Source organism: Amphiura filiformis, chromosome 3 (genome assembly GCF_039555335.1).
Source record: "Amphiura filiformis chromosome 3, Afil_fr2py, whole genome shotgun sequence".
In the NCBI taxonomy this organism is placed as follows: domain Eukaryota; kingdom Metazoa; phylum Echinodermata; class Ophiuroidea; order Amphilepidida; family Amphiuridae; genus Amphiura; species Amphiura filiformis.
The window spans coordinates 17,257,173-17,283,190 of record NC_092630.1 but is presented as its reverse complement, the minus strand read 5'-3'; the positions used below and the strand labels follow the sequence as shown (position 1 = coordinate 17,283,190).

Below are 26,018 nucleotides of genomic sequence, written 5' to 3'. Positions count from 1 at the left end.
CGTGTGCCACTGATACAAAAGTGTACATATGATATCTTACTGGTCATCAATTTCTTATATTATCATAACTACACTGGTTATGTTTTAAAGGTATTTGCCCTGACACCGTTTTTTGTTTTTTTTCATTGTAGCTGAAAACCCATGTCTTAGCAACCCATGCCGGAACGGTGCTCAATGTACACCATTCAATACATATTTCGTTTGCGCATGCACTGGACAATTCTCTGGAATCACCTGTGAACAAGGAGGAGGTGAGCTTATTCATAGATTTTTAAAATCTATGGTTTATTACATGTACCTAATTTAAGCACACATTTTGAACATGTCATGCAGTGATAATCGTTTCGCTTAGTAATGGCATGGTTAAAAACTATAATGGGAAATGACGTGGATATCGTAATAACTATTAACCAATCAACGCGTTGCATCTATTGTAATGCGATCATTCTTTAAACGCTGCATAAGTTTGCTAACCGAGGCATCCCCGTAGCGTTAACTAATCACAGCGCATATCTGATGTTTATTTGTTTAAGTTGGTGCATAACACAAAACGTTTTCGACATTATTCACATAATGTTAGACACGGTTGCCAGAAAACGTTTTAATGTCGGGTTATGTAAATTGTGTATAAAGGGTGTAAAACGTTTTGATAACATTCAAAAGCATTTTTTGAAAACTTACTGCAAAATATTCTTATTTGATAAATAAAAAAAAAATAGAGAGGGTTCAGTGAATGAATGTAGTTTGTAGAACGAACATTGCAATTCTGGTTACCGCATTTGCGTTGTGTGGCAGGTGTTGTCAATACACGTCCTACACGTTCCTAACTGGTTAAGGACGACTATCATCTCGATTAACTGCTCTCAATCCCGCGCGAAATGCTTGGGACAGTTTGTTTATTTTACGCATCCCCGCTCCCCTTATTCAATGTTGAATGCTGAAAAATAGTAAAAAGTGGTTGCGCTCAATGTCTGCTCCAACATTTTTTGCAGGGGGAAGGGGAGGGGAGTAAGCAAGTACATAACGTGAGCTATGAAACGTATCATGTATTTTCAGCCTTAAACATCATCTGTCCCAACAGATTTGTATCTTTATGGTGATGAAATGGTTAGGGTTTGGTATTTATTACATTTATGCCATTTGTTAAGATGCAATGCGTAATATGCAACTTTGTGCTTTGTTATTTTACAGGTGGTTTTGATACAGTTCCACCAGTGGTGATATGTCCACAAAACCAACAAGCCACAGCCACACAAGGAACAGGTGGTACTGTTGTCACTTACCCACCAGCAACTGCAACTGATAACAGTGGTGGAGCTGTTCAACTTACTTACGGAAACCCATCGGGGACATTCTTTAGTCTTGGGCAAACCGTAGTGGCGGTAACCGGAAGAGACACAAGTGGAAATATTGGACAGTGTACATTCACAGTTACAGTTTCATCAGGTAAGAAAAATGTAACATTGCATTAAACAAATACTAAAGATCATATACTCCATATATCATGCTTATAGAAAAACTCTTTTAGCCCCAAATGAAGGTGAATATTGGGTAGTGCGCGCGAAGAGCGCAAATTTTTTAATTTTACCATATTTTGGTCCAAAGCATCGTGTTTTCGGGCTAAAAAGAAACATGCACATGTCCACAATGGGGCCCCCAAATTGTGAGCCCGGTTCCATCTGGCCCAATGGTAAATCCGGCCCTGCTTATTTGGGGCACGTTTTAGCCACTCATGACCCTGTTTATTGATTGGTAGTGATGATGTACGTAACCTGAACAAGTGTAATTCAAACACGTATTCCTTAGTCAGATGGAACAACAGTGTCTTAGGGCTTACCGAAGGGCAATCTGAGGCTTTACCACTGACAGAAATGCACATGACGGTCAACTTTATATCAGCGCTATTTAGGGCACATTTGACCTGCTCCGTGCCCCGAGGTTCAATGCGAGGTTGAATGGTCGCTTTTAATGACTGTGTGTGATGCAGAATAATGGAGATGCTATTAATGAAGAATATTGTGAGTGAGTGAGTGAGTGAGTGAGTGAGTGAGTGAGTGAGTGAGTGAGTGAGTGAGTGAGCGAGTGAGTGAGTGTGCTAGACTATTTTCATATGATTTGGGCTTTTGTATTTTTGCTTGTCAAGTTGTATTATATATGATATTTAATTGTTTTTTATATTGTGCAATGTATGTAATTCAGCTATTTGGCTGCGATAGGCATTTAATAAACCTTGAATAATAATAATAATAATAATAATAATAATAATAATAATAATAATAATAATAATAATAATTATAATTATAATAATAATAATAATAATAATTATAATAATAATTATTATTATAATAATAATAATAATAATAATAATAATAATAATAATAATAATAATAATAATAATAATAATAATTATAATAATAATAATAATAATTATAATAATAATAATAATTATAATAATTATAATAATAAAAATTGTCTCACATGTCTTTGTCAATAAAGACAAAAATATAATCATCCCGTATAACTGCCCTGGACATCATGAATTTGAATTAATGTTATTACATTATGCTGAAATTAATCGTATTACTCGTGTTCTGCAATTTTATATTATATATATTATATTATCAATATTATACTTTATGTTAATGAAATGATAACTTTTGTAGGCGGAAGGGACACTACTCCACCAAATGTTAACTGCCCAGGAGATCAGCAAGGTCAGGGACAAGGAACTTGCACGGTCAACTACCCACAAGCGACGGCTACCGACAATAGCGGTGGATTTGTACGATTATCATACAGTTTTCCATCCGGGTCATCCTTCCCTAACGGACAGACTACAGTTACTGTTACCGGTACCGATCCTAGCGGTAACCGAGGATTCTGCACATTCACTGTAACATGCTCTGGTGGTACGTGTTAATTCTCTAATTATTATTTGTAATTTATATACCTTTTTAAAACACCATTAAACTTCCTTTGCGAATACCACCAATTGAGTGAATTGATAAAAGCATGCTCTTAAAGGTCAGGTATATTGCTCGGACAACATCATATCATTGGCAAGGTAATATTATGAGGACAATGAAAATGACTCTTTTTTGAGAAAATAAGACGTTTAAAATTGATATTCCACAAAAACCAACTTAAGCGATGAGTTCCTTCGAACGAGACAGATTTGGCCTAGAAAAAAATTGACGTAATGAAATGACTGTGCCTGCATTGCCAGAAGGTACTATAAACATTCTCAATGCACAGAACGTATACTGTTGTTGTTAAAAGAAAAAAAATTCTGAATTAAGTATTACAAATTTAATGGTTTTTAACATACGGATAAAATCAGCCGCTTCTATTTTTATATATAGAAAATTAATGTGATATTACATTTCATATGTATATTAATATCATGAGAAACATTTGGGCTAAAAATAGTAAAAAGTGGTTGCGCTCAATGTCTGTCCCAACATTTTTCCAGGGGGAGGGGAGGGGGAGTAAGGAAGTAGATAACGTGAGCTATGAAACGTATCATGTATTTTCAGCCTTATGTTCAATTCCCAAGAATTTGATCTATAAAACATTATCTGTCCCAACGATTTTCGCACAAGATTGCTGGTCATCATGGGTTTTAATTAATATTATTCCATTATGCTGAAAATAATCGTATAAGTCATATTCTGCAATATTAGGAATTCAATTCAATATTGTACCTTTATGGTGATGAAATGGTTAAGATTTGGTATTTATTACATTTATGCCATTTGTTAAGATGCAATGCGTAATATGCAACTTTATGTTTTGTTATTTTACAGGTGGTTTTGACACAGTTCCACCAGTGGTGATATGCCCACAAAACCAACAAGCCACAGCCACACAAGGAGCAGGTGGTACTGTTGTCACTTACCCACCAGCAACTGCAACTGATAACAGCGGTGGAGCTGTTCAACTTACTTACGGAAACCCATCGGGAACATTCTTTAGTCTGGGACAAACCGTAGTAGCGGTAACCGGAAGAGACACAAGTGGAAATATTGGACAGTGTACATTCACAGTTACAGTTTCATCAGGTAAGAAAAATGTAACATAGCATTAAACAAATACTAAAGATCATATACTCCATATATAATGCTTATAGAAAAACTCTTTTAGCTCCAAATGAAGGTGAATATTGGGTAGTGCGCGCGAAGAGCGCAAAATTTTAAATTTTAGCATATTTTGGTCCAAAGCATCATGTTTTCGGGCTAAAAAGAAACATGCCACAACGGGGCCCCCCAAATTGTGGGAGCCCTGGGCCCGGTCCCATCTGGCCCAATGATAAATCCGGCCCTGCTTATTTGGGACACGTTTTAGCCACTCATGACCCTGTTTATTGATTGTTCAATGTTAGTGATGTACGAAACCTGAACAAGCGTAATTCAAACACGTATTCCTTAGTCAGATGGAACAACAGTGTCTTAGGCTTACCGAAGGCCAATCTGAGGCTTTACCACTGACAGAAATGCACATGCACGGTCAACTTTATATCAGCCTATTTAGGGCACATTTGACCTGCTCCGTACCCCGAGGTTGAATGCGAGGTTGAATGGTCCCTTTTAATGACTGTGTGTGATGCAGAATAATGGAGATGCTATTAATGAAGAATATTGTGAGTGAGTGAGTGAGTGAGTGAGTGAGTGAGTGAGTGAGTGAGTGAGTGAGTGAGTGAGTGAGTGTGTTAGACAATTTTCATATGATTTGGGCTTTCGTATTTTTGCTTGTCAAGTTGTATTATATATGATATTTAATTGTTTTTTATATTGTGTAATGTATGTAATTCAGCTGTTTGGCTGCGATATGCATTTTAATCAACCTTGAGTAATAATAATAATAATAATAATAATAATAATAATAATAATAATAATAATAATAATAATTGTCTCTTTTCTACACATGTCTTTGTCAATAAAAACAAAAATGTAATCATCCCGTATAACTACCCTGGACATCATGAATTTGAATTAATGTTATTACATTATGCTGAAATTAATCGTATTACTCGTGTTCTGCAATTTTATATTATATATATTATATTATCAATATTATACTTTTATAGTTAAGGGTATTACACCCCTCGATAAATTGTGTCTATTTTTCATTTTTCTCAAAACTGATAACACAGTGGTAACGAAAGTTATGTATATTATAGGGGCAAGGAATCCAATTACTACACTGGAATTTCAGTGACCCAAGACAAGCGGTTTGTTATTTATGATAAGAAATAAGGTACCGCTAGGATGTACCTCGTTTCCTATCATATATACTGAAGCGCTTGACTTGAGTCACTGAAATTTCAGTGTAGTAATTGGATTCCTTGCCCCAATAATATACATAACTTTTATTACCAGTGTGTTATTATTTTTTGAGAAAAATGCAAAAATAGTTACAAATTTACCACAGGGTGTAGTACCCCTTAATGAAATGATAACTTTTGTAGGCGGAGGGGACACTACACCACCAAATGTTAACTGCCCAGGAGATCAGCAAGGTCAGGGACAAGGAACTTGCACGGTCAACTACCCACAAGCGACGGCTACCGACAATAGCGGTGGATTTGTACGACTATCATACAGTTTTCCATCCGGGTCATCCTTCCCTAACGGACCGACTGCAGTTACTGTTACCGGAACCGATCCTAGCGGTAACCGTGGATTCTGCACATTCACTGTAACATGCACTGGTGGTACGTGTTAGTTCTCTAATTATTATTTGTATATTGCTTTTTACAACACCATTAAACTTCCTTTGTGAATACCACCAATTGGGCGAATCCATAATAGGAGACTCTTAAAGAGCTTGCCGAATTCTTTGGGAATCTTTATTGTAGCAGGTACGTGCCTAGTGGAGGGATTGGGGATATAGGATGACTATCATCTCGATGAACTGCCCTGGTCATCATGGGTTTTAATTGATATTATTCCATTTCCATTATGCTGAAATTAATCGTATAACTCCTGTTCTGCAATATTAGGAAATCAATTCAATATTGTACCTTTATGGTGATGAAGTGGTTAGGATTTGGTTTTTATTACGTTTATTTTGTTTAGGTGCACTGCGTAATGTGCAACTTTATGTTTGGTTATTTTACAGGTAGTTTTGATACAGTTCCACCAGTGGTGATATGCCCACAAAACCAACAAGCTACAGCCGCACAAGGAGCAGGTGGTACTGTTGTCACTTACCCACCAGCAACTGCAACTGATAACAGCGGTGGAGCTGTTCAACTTACTTATGGAAACCCATCGGGGACATTCTTTAGTCTTGGACAAACCGTAGTAGCTGTAACCGGAAGAGACCCTAGTGGAAATGTTGGACAGTGTTCATTCACAGTTACAGTTTCATCAGGTAAGAAAGATGTAACATAGGATTAAACAAATACTAAAGATCATATACTCCATATATAATGCTTATAGAAAAACTCTTTTAGCTCCAAATGAAGGTGAATATTGGGTAGTGCGCGCGAAGAGCGCAAAATTTTAAATTTTAGCATATTTTGGTCCAAAGCATCATGTTTTCGGGCTAAAAAGAAACATGCCACAACGGGGCCCCCAAATTGTGGGAGCCCTGGGCCCGGTCCCATCTGGCCCAATGATAAATCCGGCCCTGCTTATTTGGGACACGTTTTAGCCACTCATGACCCTGTTTATTGATTGTTCAATGTTAGTGATGTACGAAACCTGAACAAGCGTAATTCAAACACGTATTCCTTAGTCAGATGGAACAACAGTGTCTTAGGCTTACCGAAGGCCAATCTGAGGCTTTACCACTGACAGAAATGCACATGCACGGTCAACTTTATATCAGCCTATTTAGGGCACATTTGACCTGCTCCGTACCCCGAGGTTGAATGCGAGGTTGAATGGTCCCTTTTAATGACTGTGTGTGATGCAGAATAATGGAGATGCTATTAATGAAGAATATTGTGAGTGAGTGAGTGAGTGAGTGAGTGAGTGAGTGAGTGAGTGAGTGAGTGAGTGAGTGTGTTAGACAATTTTCATATGATTTGGGCTTTCGTATTTTTGCTTGTCAAGTTGTATTTATATGATATTTAATTGTTTTTATATTGTGTAATGTATGTAATTCAGCTGTTTGGCTGCGATATGCATTTTAATCAACCTTGAGTAATAATAATAATAATAATAATAATAATAATAATAATAATAATAATAATAATAATAATTGTCTCTTTTCTACACATGTCTTTGTCAATAAAAACAAAAATGTAATCATCTCGTATAACTACCCTGGACATCATGAATTTGAATTAATGTTATTACATTATGCTGAAATTAATCGTATTACTCGTGTTCTGCAATTTTATATTATATATATTATATTATCAATATTATACTTTATAGTTAAGGGGTACTACACCCTCGATAATTTGTGTCTATTTTTCATTTTTCTCAAAACTGATAACACAGTGGTAACGAAAGTTATGTATATTATAGGGGCAAGGAATCCAATTACTACACTGAATTTCAGTGACCCAAGACAAGCGGTTTGTTATTTATGATAAGAAATAAGGTACCGCTAGGATGTACCTCGTTTCCTATCATATATACTGAAGCGCTTGACTTGAGTCACTGAAATTTCAGTGTAGTAATTGGATTCCTTGCCCCAATAATATACATAACTTTTATTACCAGTGTGTTATTATTTTTGAGAAAATGCAAAAATAGTTACAAATTTACCACAGGTGTAGTACCCCTTAATGAAATGATAACTTTTGTAGGCGGAGGGACACTACACCACCAAATGTTAACTGCCCAGGAGATCAGCAAGGTCAGGGACAAGGAACTTGCACGGTCAACTACCCACAAGCGACGGCTACCGACAATAGCGGTGGATTTGTACGACTATCATACAGTTTTCCATCCGGGTCATCCTTCCCTAACGGACCGACTGCAGTTACTGTTACCGGAACCGATCCTAGCGGTAACCGTGGATTCTGCACATTCACTGTAACATGCACTGGTGGTACGTGTTAGTTCTCTAATTATTATTTGTATATTGCTTTTTACAACACCATTAAACTTCCTTTGTGAATACCACCAATTGGGCGAATCCATAATAGGAGACTCTTAAAGAGCTTGCCGAATTCTTTGGGAATCTTTATTGTAGCAGGTACGTGCCTAGTGGAGGGATTGGGGATATAGGATGACTATCATCTCGATGAACTGCCCTGGTCATCATGGGTTTTAATTGATATTATTCCATTTCCATTATGCTGAAATTAATCGTATAACTCCTGTTCTGCAATATTAGGAAATCAATTCAATATTGTACCTTTATGGTGATGAAGTGGTTAGGATTTGGTTTTTATTACGTTTATTTTGTTTAGGTGCACTGCGTAATGTGCAACTTTATGTTTGGTTATTTTACAGGTAGTTTTGATACAGTTCCACCAGTGGTGATATGCCCACAAAACCAACAAGCTACAGCCGCACAAGGAGCAGGTGGTACTGTTGTCACTTACCCACCAGCAACTGCAACTGATAACAGCGGTGGAGCTGTTCAACTTACTTATGGAAACCCATCGGGGACATTCTTTAGTCTTGGACAAACCGTAGTAGCTGTAACCGGAAGAGACCCTAGTGGAAATGTTGGACAGTGTTCATTCACAGTTACAGTTTCATCAGGTAAGAAAGATGTAACATAGGATTAAACAAATACTAAAGATCATATACTCCATATATAATGCTTATAGAAAAACTCTTTTAGCTCCAAATGAAGGTGAATATTGGGTAGTGCGCGCGAAGAGCGCAAAATTTTAAATTTTAGCATATTTTGGTCCAAAGCATCATGTTTTCGGGCTAAAAAGAAACATGCCACAACGGGGCCCCCCAAATTGTGGGAGCCCTGGGCCCGGTCCCATCTGGCCCAATGATAAATCCGGCCCTGCTTATTTGGGACACGTTTTAGCCACTCATGACCCTGTTTATTGATTGTTCAATGTTAGTGATGTACGAAACCTGAACAAGCGTAATTCAAACACGTATTCCTTAGTCAGATGGAACAACAGTGTCTTAGGCTTACCGAAGGCCAATCTGAGGCTTTACCACTGACAGAAATGCACATGCACGGTCAACTTTATATCAGCCTATTTAGGGCACATTTGACCTGCTCCGTACCCCGAGGTTGAATGCGAGGTTGAATGGTCCCTTTAATGACTGTGTGTGATGCAGAATAATGGAGATGCTATTAATGAAGAATATTGTGAGTGAGTGAGTGAGTGAGTGAGTGAGTGAGTGAGTGAGTGAGTGAGTGAGTGAGTGAGTGAGTGAGTGAGTGTGTGTGTTGGGCTTTCGTATTTTTGCTTGTCAAGTTGTATTATATATGATATTTAATTGTTTTTTATATTGTGTAATGTATGTAATTCAGCTGTTTGGCTGCGATATGCATTTTAATCAACCTTGAGTAATAATAATAATAATAATAATAATAATAATAATAATAATAATAATAATAATAATTGTCTCTTTTCTACACATGTCTTTGTCAATAAAAACAAAATGTAATCATCCCGTATAACTACCCTGGACATCATGAATTTGAATTAATGTTATTACATTATGCTGAAATTAATCGTATTACTCGTGTTCTGCAATTTTATATTATATATATTATATTATCAATATTATACTTTATAGTTAAGGGGTACTACACCCTCGATAAATTGTGTTATTTTTTTCATTTTCTCAAAACTGATAACACAGTGGTAACGAAAGTTATGTATATTATAGGGGCAAGGAATCCAATTACTACACTGGAATTTCAGTGACCCAAGACAAGCGGTTTGTTATTTATGATAAGAAATAAGGTACCGCTAGGATGTACCTCGTTTCCTATCATATATACTGAAGCGCTTGACTTGAGTCACTGAAATTTCAGTGTAGTAATTGGATTCCTTGCCCCAATAATATACATAACTTTTATTACCAGTGTGTTATTATTTTTTGAGAAAAATGCAAAAATAGTTACAAATTTACCACAGGGGTGTAGTACCCCCTTAATGAAATGATAACTTTTGTAGGCGGAGGGGACACTACACCACCAAATGTTAACTGCCCAGGAGATCAGCAAGGTCAGGGACAAGGAACTTGCACGGTCAACTACCCACAAGCGACGGCTACCGACAATAGCGGTGGATTTGTACGACTATCATACAGTTTTCCATCCGGGTCATCCTTCCCTAACGGACCGACTGCAGTTACTGTTACCGGAACCGATCCTAGCGGTAACCGTGGATTCTGCACATTCACTGTAACATGCACTGGTGGTACGTGTTAGTTCTCTAATTATTATTTGTATATTGCTTTTTACAACACCATTAAACTTCCTTTGTGAATACCACCAATTGGGCGAATCCATAATAGGAGACTCTTAAAGAGCTTGCCGAATTCTTTGGGAATCTTTATTGTAGCAGGTACGTGCCTAGTGGAGGGATTGGGGATATAGGATGACTATCATCTCGATGAACTGCCCTGGTCATCATGGGTTTTAATTGATATTATTCCATTTCCATTATGCTGAAATTAATCGTATAACTCCTGTTCTGCAATATTAGGAAATCAATTCAATATTGTACCTTTATGGTGATGAAGTGGTTAGGATTTGGTTTATATTACGTTTATTTTGTTTAGGTGCACTGCGTAATGTGCAACTTTATGTTTGGTTATTTTACACGTAGTTTTCATACAGTTCCACCAGTGGTGATATGCCCACAAAACCAACAAGCTACAGCCGCACAAAGGAGCAGGTGGTACTGTTGTCACTTACCCACCAGCAACTGCAACTGATAACAGCGGTGGAGCTGTTCAACTTACTTATGGAAACCCATCGGGGACATTCTTTAGTCTTGGACAAACCGTAGTAGCTGTAACCGGAAGAGACCCTAGTGGAAATGTTGGACAGTGTTCATTCACAGTTACAGTTTCATCAGGTAAGAAAGATGTAACATAGGATTAAACATTGACTTAGAAAGATTTTCAACATGGGGGCTGAAACTTGAAAAAGTTTTGGTGGGCCACTCTGGGGGTGCCCGAGTTAGAAAATTTTGCAAAATATAGGTCACAAACACCCATTTTCTCCATATTTTATCACAATTTTTTTAACTTCACCTAGGATTATTATGGGGGGGCTGAAAGATATTCCACCCCCCGCACCAAAATTATTGAGGGCTGAGCCCCCAAGCCCCCGCTTCCTAAGCCTATGCTAAAGATCATATACTCCATATATAATGCTTATAGTATACGACCATGTGAACTGTGTATTTTAATGGACAAAACATTAACAATCACCTTATTTAGGACACGTTTTAGCCACTCATGCCCCTGTTTATTGATTGTTAGTGATGTACGTAACCTGAACAAGTGTAATTATTCTAACACATACTCCTTAGCCAGATGTCTGGCAACAGTGTCTTAGGCATACCGAGGGCAATCGGAGGCTTTACTACTGACAGAAATGTTGCATTTCTTAGGATGATATACATATCTTTCCAACAATGTATACAGACGGAGGGGACACTGTTCCACCAAATCTTAAAACCCAGCAGATTAACAAGGTCGACAAGAGACAAGGAATATGCACGATGCATATATCCTTTGCAAGTTTGATTGACTCACGAATACCTTAGAAAGATGATTGAACAGTTCCTTAGGGCTTGTCAAAGGACAACCATCTTAGCTTTTACCCCTGAGAAATATTACATCTCTTGGATGGTACACATTAAAAAAAAGTTTACAAAATGTAACTTTCCAACAATTTATGCAGTCGGAGTGGACACTACTCCACCAAATGTTAACTGCCCAGCAAATCAGCAAGGTCAGGGACAAGGAACATGCACGGTCAACTTATCAGCCTATGTTTAAGGCACATTTTACCTGCTCAATACCCTGAGGTTCAATGCGAGGTTGAATGGCCCTTTTTAATGACTGTGTGTGATGCAGTATAACGGAGATGCTAATAATGAAGAATATTTTCTCTTTGTCGATAAAGACCAAAACATAATCTTAGAATCCGATGTTTGAAATTAGTTTGATTCAATACTGCAACATTTTGGACTTCATTTTTGATTTCTTCAGCATTTAGCGTTATGTGGCCGATGTTATCACACTACCTATACGTTCCTAACAGGTTAATGTCTTTAGGACGGCTATCATCCCGTATAACTGCCCTGGACAGCATGAGTTTTAATTAATGTTATTCCGTTGTACTGACATTAAGCGCATAACTCATGTTCTGCAATTTTAGGTAATCAATATTATACTTTATGTTAATGGAATGATAACTTTTGTAGGCGGAAGGGACACAACTCCACCAAATGTTAACTGCCCAGGAGATCAGCAAGGTCAGGGACAAGGAACTTGCACGGTCAACTACCCACAAGCGACGGCTACCGACAATAGCGGTGGATTTGTTCGATTATCATACAATTTTCCATCCGGGTCATCCTTCCCTAACGGACCGACTTCAGTTACTGTTACCGGAACCGATCCTAGCGGTAACCGCGGATTCTGCACATTCACTGTAACATGCACTGGTGGTACGTGTTAGTTCTCTAATTATTATCTACCAAAAAACGTTTTAAAAGGTAAAAATGGGTCAAAGTTTAAAAAATCTTTCCTGTGTGGCTTTTCACCCTTTTTAAAACTTGGTCCCATTTAATCATAATAACATGAAGAACGGGTCATAATTTTTACATGCAACAATTAGCACTTAATAGTTTTGAGACTGTTCGAAAGCGGTGCAACCTGCTGCATATAGGCCCTACATCTCTACATAAGGCGCAGAATCCAACATGACGATGAAAAATGTAAGAGAGTGAGTATTTGCTACTTTTTCTTAAATGAAAATACATTATAACGTCTATACGGAAATACTTCAATCACGCACGAACATTAATTCATTTACTCTACGAAATAAACACTGACAACTAAGAAACCCAACAGGTATAGATGACTCTGTATGGGTCTTTAGAAACTTTCATAAATGGGACCAAGTTTAAAAAAGGGTGAAAAGCCACACAGGAAAGATTTTTAAACTTTGGCCCATTTTTACGTTTTAAAACGTTTTTTGGTAGATATTGATACTTTTTTCTAGTTGGATATCCATATATCACGGTTAGTGATATTTTGAAGCCCTGTGGGTCAAACTAGTTTGATATCCACATTTCGCGGTTAGTGTGATAAATGGGACCAAGTTTAGAAAAGGGTGAAAAGCCACACAGGAAAGATTTTTTAAACTTTGGCCCATTTTTACGTTTTTTGGTAGATATTGATACTTTTTTTGATATGGATATCCATATTGCGCGGTTAGTGGTTCTTTGTAGCCATGCGAGGCAAACTAATTGGATATTCATTATCGCGATTATTGGTTCTTTGTAGCCCTGCGGGGCAAACTACTTTTTTTTTTTTTTTTTTTTTTTGATTTATAAAGCGCCTTTCTCCAGATCTTAGAGGACTCAAAGCGCTGTAATTTCGCTGCAATGATGAATCATCACAATCAGATCGCATCAACTAGGTTGCTGCCGAACGGCGCACACCTATCCGCATTTAGATTGTAACATCCACCAATTATCTGTGCAGCTCCCCAAATTCCATTGGGTGAAGGAATATGGATATCCATATTTCGCGGTAAGTGGTTTTTGAAGCTCTGGGGGAAAACTAGTTGGATATCCATATTTCGTGGTTAGTGATTCTTTGTAGCCCTAGTTGGATATCCATATATCACGGTTAGTGATATTTTGAAGCCCTGTGGGGCAAACTAGTTTGATATCCACATTTCGCGGTTAGTGTGATAAATGGGACCAAGTTTAGAAAGTTTTTAAACTTTGGCCCTTTTTTACGTTTTGAAACGGTTATTGGTAGATATTGATGCTTTTTTGAGTTGGATATCCACGGTTAGTGGTTCTTTATGGCCCTGCGGGGCAAAACAGTTGGATATCCACATTGCGCGGTTAGTGATTCTTTGTAGCCATACGGGGCAAACTAGTTGGATATCCATATTTCGCGGTTAGTGGATCTTTGAAGCCCTGTGGGGTAAACTAATTTAGTTTAATATCCTCATTTCGCGGTTAGTGGTTTTAACGACCCGTAACCACCCCAACCAGCTACATACCTCATCCAGCTATTTTACTTATCAAAATACTAGTGTCTACCCATCAAGAAGAAGCTCCTACTTCCGGTAATACCGCACACAATTTATACTGGTGTGTTTATAGTGTAAATACAATATCCTTCGGTTGAGAAGGATATCGATCTACCCTACATACATATAATGCTAGTGTTTATAGTGGCCAAGTATCCGGATAATTTCTGACCGGATAGAAATTATACCGTAAGGTACCGCACGCGTAATTTCTTTCTGCAACCATAATGGGCCGCAATGCGATAACACATAGTACATACATGTTATTATAGGCCTATGAGGCTAGATATGACACGAGTTTATTACCATTATTATTTCCTCTTACTTAATAAAATAAAAAGAAATCGATAGAATTAAAATTCTACAACGGTTTACCTGGGGTTCGAACCCACAATCTATGTATCCATAGTATAATGCCTACACGACTGTGCTATGATTCGTTGTGCCAGAAATGTGTTTGTTTATGATACTTATTGATTACGGAATAAAGTGCATACACACAATATACTATTACTAGTATATTAGTATTAATAAGTACGAATATAATCCTAACCCTAACCCTAACCCTAATCCCTAACCCTAACCCTAACCCTAACCCTTACCCTAACACTAACCCTAACCCTAAACCCTAACCATAACCATAACCCTAACCATAAACCATAACCATAACCCTAACCCTAACCCTTAACCCCTAACCCTAACCCCTAACCCTTACCCTAACCCTAACCCTAACCCTATGACCCTAACCCTAAGACCCTAACCCTGACAATAATGAACCTTGCCTCGGACTCTGCGGTTAGTGATATATTGCGGCCCATTATGGTTGCAGAAAGAAATTAAGCGTACCGCACATCTGCTCCCACTATAAACACGTTCGTACACATAACAAATGCACTACGATCAAATAGGTTGATGACATCATTTGATTGAAATGACTGCACTGCACTATGATTTAGTGAAGGACACCGGTTCAAATCCTTTGTTTAGAGACAATCGATAAAAGCATGCAGGGCCTCTATATGACATTCATCCAGTAAGGATCAGCCAAGCACGAAAGGTTTCTTGTTTAGCTCAACTTTTTTCTTCAAGTATTTTTTACCGTAGGCCTATAATCATAATGCAGGCCTAAATCAAGTGTACTGAGAGAGTAGGAGGATTTGTTTGATATTATTCTTGATTTTGATTAATATTATAGTCTGCTTGTCTCATTAGCATCGGATATTAAAATTACAATTCTCCACAGTTTGCAAGAGAAGATGTAAGAAAAGGAGGGAGAACAGAATTACATCTTCTCTGGTATAGTACAAAGCTGTCTTTTTATAGTGTTTAGAAAATATTTACACAACCACCAACTATCAAAAGACTGTGGGTTCTGGATTCTAGTTCGAGTAATTAATGGATTATTGTGTCATAATATGCCTACTGCTGTTGAAATTGCATACGATGATTCTACACTGACGTATAGACCACTTGGCATTTGACGTCACGCGTGCATTATGGCAATTTCTATTGTTCTTTGCCCTGCAGTGTGCGTACGCATCGTAGTCTGCTAAGGGCACGTGCATTTTAAATCATCCGCCACATTTCATATAGTACAGGAAAGCCATTGAACAGTGTAGCGGCTCGTTCGAGCATATCGATAGACGAGTCCCTCGCCTTTGTTGATAAACAGTGATGTCAAGTGGTCTATAGAGAACATCATTCACAAACTTTCACACTTCTCGGACCTAAAGATTATAAGGGATTAAACGCTTGAATGATGTTGTTCATACTTGCATCTACCGCCGCTATTGCCATCGCTCGATGCTAGCCTTTCCAATATGCTTCTTGCGTTCAATGTGTAAATAAATGAGTGAAGCATGAACGAAAGATTAACAGGTGCTAGTATGAATTTCCATTTGATATAATTGGGCACTTCAGGGTTCAATATAGATTGTATACAATTAAGTATGATATATTTTCGATGGTAAATATATTTCACTTTAAAAGTTTTTACTTTTCATTATTGCAATTTGTTAATATTATATAAAAAGCGGGTATAAGTCTATAATTGTAAGAGTATCCGATCATTTTGAAATTTAATAAATGCGAGACGCCGGCGGTAGAGACCAGCAATAACTGTGTATGTCGCGATTCCTGCAGTAGTTTTTATGAATAGAATATGAATAGAATACAATAGCGGATACAATAGCGAATACAATAGAACTCTATTACGGGCAAATAAACCTTGTCGCGTTGCTAAATTTCACTTCTTCTTTTTTCATTAACTAACCGTTATTTTTTAAACTTTGGAAAACCTCGACGCGAGGTTTTTAATTTGTATATTGCTTTTTACAACACCATTAAACTTCCTTTGTGAATACCACCAATTGGGTGATTCCATAATAGGAGACTCTTAAAGAGCTTGCCGAATTCTTTGGGAGTCTTTATTGTAGCAGGTACGTGCCTAGTGGAGGGATTGGGATTGAATTGCTTTGGATTTTATGCAAAGAAAAAACAAACAAACACTGTGGAGCAAATCACACATTTTTTGATGTTGTTGTTGATGTTATTGTTGTACCCTATGACCTTGTAATCAGGGGGATATAGCAGCATTGATTTATTTCATTAAAGATATCAAGGCTATATAGGCCTATAAATTCAAAATTAACACATTTTTCAGACGGTGGCGTAGCTTCATGGGGGCGGGCATATTTATGAAAATTGCAGAAAACGGCTTGTGCCCCCCCCCCCCCGGCATCCGGCCCGTTGCCGCCCCTCATGACAACCCCCCTCCCCCCGACTCACGAGCTCCGGGCACAAGCTAAGCCAAGTTTCATGTCTTGACCATGGTTCGATATTCTATTATACTCGTAAGTAGGCCTACGTCCCCGTACGCTTGTTCATTTTCTCCATGGCTGTTTCTGTTATGAACTTGCGCCCCTCTGAAATCAAGCGCATGAAAAACCCTTGGTTAACCTTAAAGGAGCTTAAAGGCATCCAGATCACTCAAAATGAGCAGTAATTATAAACGTCATCACACAGCAATCAAATCGATTTTTAACATATAACATGTTTTTTTCCGATTCGTGTGGAAACCGGGCAACTTGTCAATTCACCGTCACTCTGATTCGGAAGTTATAACTACTTAATTAATTCAATCTACATTCTTAGAAAACAATTTCAATTTCAATTCAATTTATTTCCATCAAAATTACGAAGAATACTTAATTAACACCAAAATGATTAAAAACACAAGATGGAGGAGATGCAACAAAAAGCAAATGCCTGCAAAAGTGTTGCACCACCTTACAAAAAAAATTAACACACACACATAACAACTAAACAAGACAAGTGCGGAGGTCTAACAAACAAAGGATAAACAAAATTAAATAAGTCACTGTTGTTAATTTACCGGTAAATTAAAAATGACGATTAATCAACCGGTAAATTAGCATTAATTTACGTTCATACATACACGCTATATAACAGCGCGCGTGATTGAAAATATTTCTATTAATGAAGTATTTTTATACCTCTTTTCTGCTCTTATCGTTGTCGGGGAAGAACAAGTTTTAGAATACGATGTTTGAAAATAGTTTGATTCAAAACTGCACAATTTTGGACTAGATCTCTAGAGCATTTTAGAAACCATCGTTAACAGTCATCCGCTCTTTCAATAACTGCATTTGCGTTGTGTGGCAGATGTTGTCAACAATACACGTCCTACAGTACACGTTCCTTACTTGTTAACGCCTATAGGATGACTATCATCTCGATGAACTGCCCTGGTCATCATGGGTTTTAATTGATATTATTTCCATTTCCATTATACTGAAATTAATCGTATAACTCATGTTCTGCAATATTAGGAAATCAATTCAATATTGTACCTTTATGGTGATGAAGTGGTTAGGATTTGGTTTTTATTACGTTTATTTTGTTTAGGTGCAATGCGTAATGTGCAACTTTATGTTTGGTTATTTCACAGGAAGTTTTGATACAGTTCCACCAGTGGTGATATGCCCACAAAACCAACAAGCTACAGCCGCACAAGGAGCAGGTGGTACTGTTGTCACTTACCCACCAGCAACTGCAACTGATAACAGCGGTGGAGCTGTTCAACTTACTTATGGAAACCCATCGGGGACATTCTTTAGTCTTGGACAAACCGTAGTAGCTGTAACCGGAAGAGACCCTAGTGGAAATGTTGGACAGTGTTCATTCACAGTTACAGTTTCATCAGGTAAGAAAGATGTAACATAGGATTAAACATTAAACATTGACTTAGGAAGATTTTCAACATGGGGGCTGAAACTTGAAAAAGTTTTGGTGGGCCACTCTGGGGGGTGCCCGAGTTAGAAAATTTTGCAAAATGTAGGTCACAAACACCCATTTTCTCTCTATTTTATCACATTTTTTAACTTCACCTAGGATTAATGTGGGGGGCAAAGGTATTCCAGCCCCCGCATCAAAATTATTGAGGGGCTGAGCCCCAAGCCCCCCCCCCAGCTTGCTGAGCCTATGCTAAAGATCATATACTCCATATATAATGCTTATAGTATATGACCATGTGAACTGTGTATTTTAATGGACAAAACATTAACAATCACCTTACTTAGGGCACGTTTTAGCCACTCATGCCCCTGTTTATTGATTGTTTGTGATGTACGTAACTATGGCAACCTGAACAAGTGTAATTATTCTAACACATACTCCTTAGCCAGATGGAACAAGTGTCTTAAGTATACCGAAAGCAATCGGAGGCTTTACTACTGACAGAAATGTTGCATTTATTGGGATGATATACATATCTTTCCAACAATGTATGCAGACGGAGGGGACACTGTTCCACCAAATCTTTAAAACCCAGCAAATTAACAAGGTCAACAAGAGACAAGGAATATGCACGATGCATATAACCTTTGCAAGTTTGATTGACTCATGAATACCTTAAAGATGATTGAACAGTGCCTTAGGCTTGTCAAAGGACAACCATCTTAGCTTTTACCCCTGAGAAATATTACATTTCTTGGATGGTACACATAAAATAAAGTTTATAAATGTAACTTTCCAACAATTTATGCAGTCGGAGTGGACACTACTCCACCAAATGCTAACTGCCCAGCAAAACAGCAAGGTCAGTGACACGGAACTTGCACGGTCAACTTATCAGCCGGGCCTATGTTTAAGGCACATTTTACCTGCTCAATACCCTGAGGTTCAATGCGAGGTTGAATGACCCCTTTAATGACTGTGTGTGATGCAGTATAACGGAGATGCTAATAATGAAGAATATTTTCTTTTTTGATAAAGACCAAAACATAATCTTAGAATCCGATGTTTGAAATTAGTTTGATTCAATACTGCAACATTTTGGACTTCATTTTTGATTTCTTCAGCATTTAGCGTTATGTGGCCGATGTTATCACACGACCTATACGTTCCTAACAGGTTAATGTCTTTAGGACGGCTATCATCCCGTATAACTACCCTGGACAGCATGAGTTTTAATTAATGTTATTCCGTTGTGCTGACATTAATCGCATGACTCATGTTCTGCAATTTTAGGTAATCAATATTATACTTTATGTTAATGAAATGATAATTTTTGTAGGCGGAGGGACACTACACCACCAAATGTTAACTGCCCAGGAGATCAGCAAGGTCAGGGACAAGGAACTTGCACGGTCAACTACCCACAAGCGACGGCTACCGACAATAGCGGTGGATTTGTTCGATTATCATACAGTTTTCCATCCGGGTCATCCTTCCCTAACGGACCGACTTCAGTTACTGTTACCGGAACCGATCCTAGCGGTAACCGCGGATTCTGCACATTCACTGTAACATGCACTGGTGGTACGTGTTAGTTCTCTAATTATTATTTGTATATTGCTTTTTACAACACCATTAAACTTCCTTTGTGAATACCACCAATTGGGTGATTCCATAATAGACGACTCTTAAAGAGCTTGCCGAATTCTTTTGGAGTCTTTATTGTAGCAGGTACGTGCCTATATAGTGGAGGGATTGTGATTGAATTCCTTTGGATTTTATGCAAAGAAAAAACAAACAAACACTGTGGAGCAAATCACACATTTTTTGATGTTGTTGTTGATGTTATTGTTGTACCCTATGACATTGTAATCAGGGGGATATAGCAGCATTGATTTATTTCATCAAAGATATCAAGGCTATATAGGCCTATAAATTCAAAATTAACACATTTTCCAGACGGTGGCGTAGCTTCATGGGGGCGGGCATGGGGACCAGAGGGTGTGCTCCAATCGATTTTACAATTTATAATATCCTTATGAAAATTGCAGAAAGCGGCTTGTGCCCCCCCGGCATCCGGCCCGTTGCCGCCCCTCATGACACCCCCCGACTCACGAGCTCCGGGCACAAACTAAGCCAAGTTTCATGTCTTGACCGTGGATCGATATTCTATTATACTCGTAAGTAGGCCTACGTCCCCGTACGCTTGTTCATTTTCTCCATGGCTGTTTCTGTTATGAACTTGCGCCCCTCTGAAATCAAGTGCATGAAAAACCCTTGGCTAACCTTAAAGGAGCTTAAAGGTATCCAGATCACTCAAAGTGAGCAGTAATTATAAACGTCATCACACAGCAATCAAATCGATTTTAACATATAACATGTTTTTTCCGATTCGTGTGGAAACCGGGCAACTTGTCAATTCACCGTCACTCTGATTCGGAAGTTATAACTACTTAATTAATTCAATCTACATTCTTAGAAAACAATTTCAATTTCAATTCAATTTATTTCCATCTAAAATACGAAGAATCTACACCAAAATGATTAAAAAACACAAGATGGAGGAGATGCAACAAAAGGCAAATGCCTGCAAAAGTGTTGCACCACCTTACAAAAAAAATAAACACACACACATAACAACTAAACAAGACAAGTGCGGAGGCCTAACAAACAAAGGATAAACAAAATTAAATAAGTCACTGTTGTTAATTTACTGGTAAATTAAAATGACGATTAATCAACCGGTAAATTAGCATTAATTTACGTTCATACATACACGCTATATAACAGCGCGCGCGATTGAAAATATTTCTATTAATGAAGTATTTTTATCCCTCTTTTCTGCTCTTATCGTTGTCGGGGAAGAACAAGTTTTAGAATACGATGTTTGAAAATAGTTTGTTTCAAAACTGCACAATTTTGGACTAGATCTCTAGAGCATTTTAGAAACCATCGTTAACAGTCATCCGCGCTTTCAATAACTGCATTTGCGTTGTGTGGCAGATGTTGTCAACAATACACGTCCTACAGTACACGTTCCTTACTTGTTAACGCCTATAGGATGACTATCATCTCGATGAACTGCCCTGGTCATCATGGGTTTTAATTGATATTATTCCATTTCCATTATACTGAAATTAATCGTATAACTCATGTTCTGCAATATTAGGAAATCAATGCAATATTGTACCTTTATGGTGATGAAGTGGTTAGGATTTGGTTTTTATTACGTTTATTTTGTTTAAGTGCAATGCGTAATGTGCAACTTTATGTTTGGTTATTTTACAGGTAGTTTTGATACAGTCCCACCAGTGGTGATATGCCCACAAAACCAACAAGCTACAGCCGCACAAGGAGCAGGTGGTACTGTTGTCACTTACCCACCAGCAACTGCAACTGATAACAGCGGTGGAGCTGTTCAACTTACTTATGGAAACCCATCGGGGACATTCTTTAGTCTTGGACAAACCGTAGTAGCTGTAACCGGAAGAGACCCTAGTGGAAATGTTGGACAGTGTTCATTCATAGTTACAGTTTCATCAGGTAAGAAAGATGTAACATAGGATTAAACATTAAACATTGACTTAGGAAGATTTTCAACATGGGGCTGAAACTTGAAAAGTTTTGGTGGGCCACTCTGGGGTGCCTGAGTTAGAACTATTTTATCACATTTTTTAACTTCACCTAGGATTAATGTGGGGGCAAAGGTATTCCAGCCCCCGCATCAAAATTATTAAGGGGCTGAGCCCCCAAGCCCCCCCCCCGCTTCCTAAGTTTATGCTAAAGATCATATACATGTACTCCATATATAATGCGTATAGTATATGACCATGTGAACTGTGTATTTTAATGGACAAAACATTAACAATCACCTTATTTAGGGCACGTTTTAGCCACTCATGCCCCTGTTTATTGATTGTTTGTGATGTACGTAACCATGGTAACATGAACAAGTGTAATTATTCTAACACATACTCCTTAGCCAGATGGAACAAGTGTCTTAAGTATACCGAAAGCAATCGGAGGCTTTACTACTGACAGAAATGGTGCATTTATTGGGATGATATACATATCTTTCCAACAATGTATGCAGACGGAGGGGACACTGTTCCATCAAATCTTTAAAACCCAGCAAATTAACAAGGTCAACAAGAGACAAGGAATATGCACGATGCATATAACCTTTGCAAGTTTGATTGACTCATGAATACCTTAGAAAGATGATTGAACAGTGCCTTAGGCTTGTCAAAGGACAACCATCTTAGCTTTTACCCCTGAGAAATATTACATTTCTTGGATGGTACACATAAAATAAAGTTTATAAAATGTAACTTTCCAACAATTTATGCAGTCGGAGTGGATACTACTCCGCTAAATGTTAACTGCCCAGCAAAACAGCAAGGTCAGTGACACGGAACTTGCACGGTCAACTTATCAGCCGGGCCTATGTTTAAGGCACATTTTACCTGCTCAATACCCTGAGGTTCAATGCGAGGTTGAATGACCCCTTTTAATGACTGTGTGTGATGCAGTATAACGGAGATGCTAATGAAGAATATTTTCTCTTTATTGATAAAGACCAAAACATAATCTTAGAATCCGATGCTTGAAATTACTTTGATTCAATACTGCAACATTTTGGACTTCATTTTTGATTTCTTCAGCATTTAGCGTTATGTGGCCGATGTTATCACACGACCTGTACGTTCCTAACAGGTTAATGTCTTCAGGACGGCTATCATCCCGTATGATTTGATTTGATTTGAGTTTATTAAGCATATCATCGTAAGAGTCAAATAACATATTGCACAGAACATATATACAAAAACATAATATTATTATAAAATACAAATTAAAACATAAAAATTGACACGATAATATGCCAAGGATATCCCTTAAAGTCAGCGACTTATTTCCAAAGGGTCCTTATAAATAACAATGAAAAAATATATATATTACAACTATTTAAAACATGAAACACCTAAATTACAATATCAAAAACTATATAACCATGTCGTTTGAAATTGGGGTTGGAAGATACCTTCCCCTAAATAACAGCTAATAACAGTATCGCGAACCATCAGCATCCATTTTTCGATGTAGAGAGTCTTTCCTATTCAGAGGAGATATTGCAATTACACACCTTATTGCCTGTTAACAATAACCAATGACACTAGCACGTAATTCCAGTCAAGCACCAATCTTTAATCCTATTGTTGAAGAGGATAATATGCTTATACTTATGTATAGCATTAGTAAAAACCTTAAGTCTTTGTTTGCTTTGGCTAAATCCTGTTCAAGTGGTGAGTTAACCAACAATTAACAATGAGAGGACATTCCTGAACCTCGTTCAGTTGGGGATGATTTGAAGTGACCGCCAATAATGACCATTTGATATTTAATACCAGCAATGTGGAAAAAAAAGAAATAATGTAGTGCCAAAATAATGTACCCTTTTACGGAAAGAGCAAAGTTTAACAAGTTATAACTCCGCTTCTGCAGTACGAATGTCAGCGGCGAATGTCAGGTTATTATTTCCCAGTCTTTTTTTTTCAATTTTTTTCGTTTGTTTATTTATTTATTTATTTATTTATTTATTTATTTATTTATTTATTTATTTATTTATCTATTTATTTATTTATTTATTTATTTATGTAAATAATTTGATATATTTGAAAGAGGTATTTGAGCAATTGAAATTTTGATTTTATAATCCTATGGGGTCATTTTGAACCCCCACCCTCCCAAATTGCCAAACGCACAATACCTATGAGTTTGCATCATACATGTCATCATCATAAAAAAAAAAAATATGTATACCTGACGCCGGCAACTAGACTACTTTACAAAAAAATAGTATCACATCTTTCCTGCTCAATCAATATAATACTTGCAAAAAGATCATAGTTTACTAATCTAATCCTGTAATATAGACATGTTATATCACCTGTAATATAGGCGATCATTGTTTACATGATTTGTTATAGTAGGGATTAGTGTCCGATCTCTGTAATGTAATGTAAATGAAGCATATTGATATGCAGGAAGAATCGATCAGGCGCTATCTATTAGGGAAAGATAAACACTATTCAAAATATCAATAGACAAGAAGAAAGGGATGTAGAGATTTGTAATTGAGTCATGCATGATTTAACAGAAGGTTCTTTCCAAAATCCAAACGTAATGTGGTCTAAGAGGATAATTTTAGCATCTTTTTTAAACCTTGATTTTATATTGCACAATTTTACATTTTCGGGAAGTTTGTTCCAATCATGGATTGCATTGTAAAAAAGGAAGCAGAATCTGATTTTGATTTTTGGAACTTGGAAGTTAGAATTGCTACCCCTAGTGTTATAACGATGAAGATGAGATAATTTGACAAAGTTTTCTTCATATAGCTTGGGCAAACATCATGAAAAATATTAAAAACATGGTTCAAACGGAGCTGCTCAGCCCTTGTCCTGATATTTGAAATGCCTAAATCCTGAAAGTCAGCTTTGTTAATATGATACATGTGATCTTTGCCCAGAATAAATCGGATAACTTTGTTCTGAGCTCGCTGCAATCTGATCGAATGATATTTAGAAATGGCACAATACCAGGAGGAAATAGAATAATCAAACAGGCACAAAACAAGAGCTGAGCAGACCATTTTCTTCACTTGTCTGTAGAGGAATTTCAAACGAGAATTAACTTGTTTCACAATTTTGGTTGCAATTTCCTCACCACCAAGAAACTGATTAAGTTCTAGACCAAGATAAACAACAGTATGCTTAGACTTAATTATTTGACCATTGTTAAGAATGATAGAAAAATCAGAAACATTATTGACCTTACGCTTCGATCCAAAGAGAATTAGTTCAGTTTTGCCTGTGTGCAGAGAGAGATTATTTTATATAAGCCATTTATTGCAGCTCTCCAAGTTATCACGAAGAACATGACTGATTCTCTGGATCTTTGTCGAAATATATCAAAGCACTATCATCAGCATACTGCAACATAATACAATTAATAGAAGTAGACATGTCATTAACATAGCATAGGAATAAAAGAGGACCTAAAATACTGCCTTGGGGAACTCCGCATGTTATGACAAGAGGATCAGACTCAACCCCATCAATTTGAACAATTTGTTTACGATCACAAAGATAAGATTCAAACCAGGCTGTGGACTTAACACCCATGGCAGACAGTTTGTTACATAAGATTTTATGGTCAACACTGTCAAATGCCTTCTGGATATCTAATAAAATCATCCCAGTATAGAAGCCAGCAGCAGTTTTCTTTCTGATATGATCTTGAAGGTGAATGAGGCAAGTGTCAGTTGAGTAAGATCCTCTGAAGCCAGATTGGAGTTCATAAAGATGTTTATTTTCAACCAGGAATTTGTTCAATTGGAAAAAGACAGCCTTTTCTAAAATTTTGGAGACAACTGGGAGAATGCTAACAGGTCTATAATTACCTGCATCCAGCCTACTCTTCTTTTTGTAGAGAGGGATGACTTTTGCCAATTTCATTTGGGTTGGAACAATGCCGGACCGAAGAGAAAGGTTGATAATGAAAGTGATTGGCCCTTT

General features: G+C 37.4%; 1 protein-coding gene across 1 annotated transcript in view; it reads left to right on the top strand.

Annotated features, from left to right (window-relative positions):
* LOC140147100 (hyalin-like) overlaps positions 1 to 26,018 on the top strand; it is a 61,911-nt gene that overhangs the window by 11,428 nt on the left and 24,465 nt on the right. The window contains exons 8-18 of the mRNA XM_072168874.1: positions 132 to 251; positions 1,192 to 1,446; positions 2,664 to 2,909; positions 3,807 to 4,061; positions 5,468 to 5,713; positions 6,121 to 6,375; positions 8,418 to 8,672; positions 10,067 to 10,312; positions 10,787 to 10,975; positions 12,335 to 12,584; positions 18,159 to 18,409. Coding sequence (XP_072024975.1) covers positions 132 to 251; positions 1,192 to 1,446; positions 2,664 to 2,909; positions 3,807 to 4,061; positions 5,468 to 5,713; positions 6,121 to 6,375; positions 8,418 to 8,672; positions 10,067 to 10,312; positions 10,787 to 10,975; positions 12,335 to 12,584; positions 18,159 to 18,409 — 2,568 coding nt within the window. The remainder of the gene's footprint in view (positions 1 to 131; positions 252 to 1,191; positions 1,447 to 2,663; positions 2,910 to 3,806; positions 4,062 to 5,467; positions 5,714 to 6,120; positions 6,376 to 8,417; positions 8,673 to 10,066; positions 10,313 to 10,786; positions 10,976 to 12,334; positions 12,585 to 18,158; positions 18,410 to 26,018) is intronic.